The following is a 2,352-nucleotide window of genomic DNA, read 5'->3' on the forward strand; positions in this document are numbered from 1 at the left end:
TTTACCACTTAGTTTTCTATTGTGCCACCAAGTGGGATTGCCACATATTGCATTACATACTGCCAAAGAGCAGGGTTATTATGAGGTTATTACAGGTTAACCCCACACATTGCTGTACTGGTAATGGAAGTTTGTAGTTACAGAGGATGCCTTTTATTAATGCATGTCATCCTCATAATGGGCCAGGAGATTCCTGCGTCCACACTGTCAGAGATGGGAGATAATGGTCCAGTAGGATCAAGGTGGATTAGGATGACTGTATAAAGACCATCAGGCTCCATCAGACAGCATCATCAGACTTGCAGGTGCCCAGCTCTACCAGGTGAGTGAGCAGAGCTGACCTGACAGGAACACCGGTACAGCTTCTTTGTCATGCTATTGGTGCATGACTGAGTTGTGTTTTATTAAAATGGCTTCTCAAATGCATCAACCTCAATTTTTTTCATATTTCCAACTAAAAAACGTTAGATTTGTTCATATTTTATTCTTGCCATTTGCTCTACTTCTATGCAGGTTCTTGATTGTGTGACGGAACATCTTCGCTGTTTGCCAAATGGAATTGTCCGTGGCCATGTGTGGTCTCCTTTGCCTGCTCTTCAGCCAAGCTGTGCCCATGTGTGTGCCCACGGACTACACTCTGTATGAGGAGAGACGTGAATGTGACTTCTGCGTGGCCATCAATACGACCATTTGCATGGGCTTCTGCTACTCAAGGGTAAGTAGGCTATAACCTCAACCAGACATTCTTAGTTCTTTAATGGATCTGTAAAATTCACTCACTTATAAACTTTTATCCCCCCATAAAAGATTTTATGTTTTACCTTTATTTTATCAGAGTAATCGCATTGAGATTTTGCATAATATTTTATAAGACCGACCTGGCCATGATAGCAGCAGACTAGTAGATACAGACAAGGTCAATATACAAAATACAATGTATACATTATATATCCTGTCACACGTTTTGCATTGCAGAAGAGACGCAAAAATATAAGTATAACTTGAAACATCAACTATAACAAATTCCAATCGCAGGCCGACCGTGAGGCATATTTGACCTACATCGCATGTACAGTATGTAATGTACTGTATATACAGTACACTGAGTGTACAAAACATTAAGAACACCTGCTCTTTCCACGAATCCAGGTGAAAGTTATGATCCCTTATTGATGTCACTTGTTAAATACACTTCAATCAGTGTAGATGATCGGGAGGAGACAGGTTAAAGAAGGATTTTTAAGCCTTGAGACAATTGAGATTGTGTAAGTGTGCCATTCAGAGGGTGAATGGGCAAGGCAAATGATTTAAGTGCCTTAGAATGGGGTATGTTAGTAGGTGCCAGGCGTACCGGTTTGAGTGTGTCAAGAACTGCAACGCTGCTGAGTTTTTCATGCTCAACAGTGTGTATAAAGAATGGTCCACCACCCAAAGGACATCCAGCCAACTTGACACAACTGTGGGAAGCATTGGAGTTAACATGGGCCAGCATCCCTGTGGAACAGTTTCAACACTTTGTAGAGTCCATGCCCCAATGAATTGTGGCTGTTCTGAGGGCAAAAGGGGGTGCAACTCAATATTAGGAAGTGTATGTTAAGCATGTGTGTTTGTGTGCATGTGATTACCAGGACAGTAACATGAAGGAGCTGGCCGGACCGCGTTTCCTTATCCAGAGAGGCTGTACCTATGACCAGGTGGAGTACCGAACAGTCATACTACCTGGTTGCCCACTCCATGCCAACCCTCTCTTCACCTACCCTGTAGCCCTCAGCTGCCACTGTGGCACCTGCAACACAGACAGTGATGAGTGTGCCCACAAGGCCAGCAGTGGAGACGGCGCCAGGTGTTCCAAGCCACTCAGACACATCTACCATACCCTGGCCTGAACAACTACATCCCCCCCAACTGATAACGCTCTCCCTTCCCTAGATAGTTTGGCTGTAATGACCATAATGACCAATAAGGCAAGGAGAATGGTCAGTTCAAATCAAGTTTATGGTCAGTAGCCTAATCAGTATGATAACAGAACAGCATTGTTGTATTCATGTGTTTGTGGTGGATACAGTGAGCTACAGGGTGGTGTATCCTATTCATTGTGACATGTATTGTTGCTGTTGTGTTTGGTATGTTAATATGCCTTTTTGTTTGCTACTTTGCTTGCATTGGAGGCTGATCCTGGTATTTCTGTCTGCCTCATGTCTTTCCTGTCCATTGACTCACTGAGCTATTTTGTTTACGGTGAACCAATATCATGAATGGGACGTTATTAAAGCTGAAGTCTGTAAATAGTTGTAACTCATCTGAATTAATCACATCCTGTGTAGGAACACAGCATGCTGTCACACTCCACAC

The 2,352-nt window shown here is 43.2% G+C and overlaps 1 protein-coding gene across 1 annotated transcript; it reads left to right on the forward strand.

Moving 5' to 3' along the window:
• The first annotated feature begins 206 nt into the window (after positions 1-206).
• Positions 207-2,287, forward strand: LOC115149885 (thyrotropin subunit beta). Its single transcript, XM_075074233.1, is given in 4 exon segments — positions 207-322; positions 514-715; positions 1,629-1,866; positions 1,869-2,287. Coding segments are annotated over 3 exon segments (441 nt in total). The 5' UTR covers positions 207-322; positions 514-553; the 3' UTR covers positions 1,910-2,287.
• Positions 2,288-2,352: the final 65 nt, after the last annotated feature.

This window comes from Salmo trutta, chromosome 16 (assembly GCF_901001165.1).
Source record: "Salmo trutta chromosome 16, fSalTru1.1, whole genome shotgun sequence".
Taxonomy (NCBI): Eukaryota; Metazoa; Chordata; class Actinopteri; order Salmoniformes; family Salmonidae; genus Salmo; species Salmo trutta.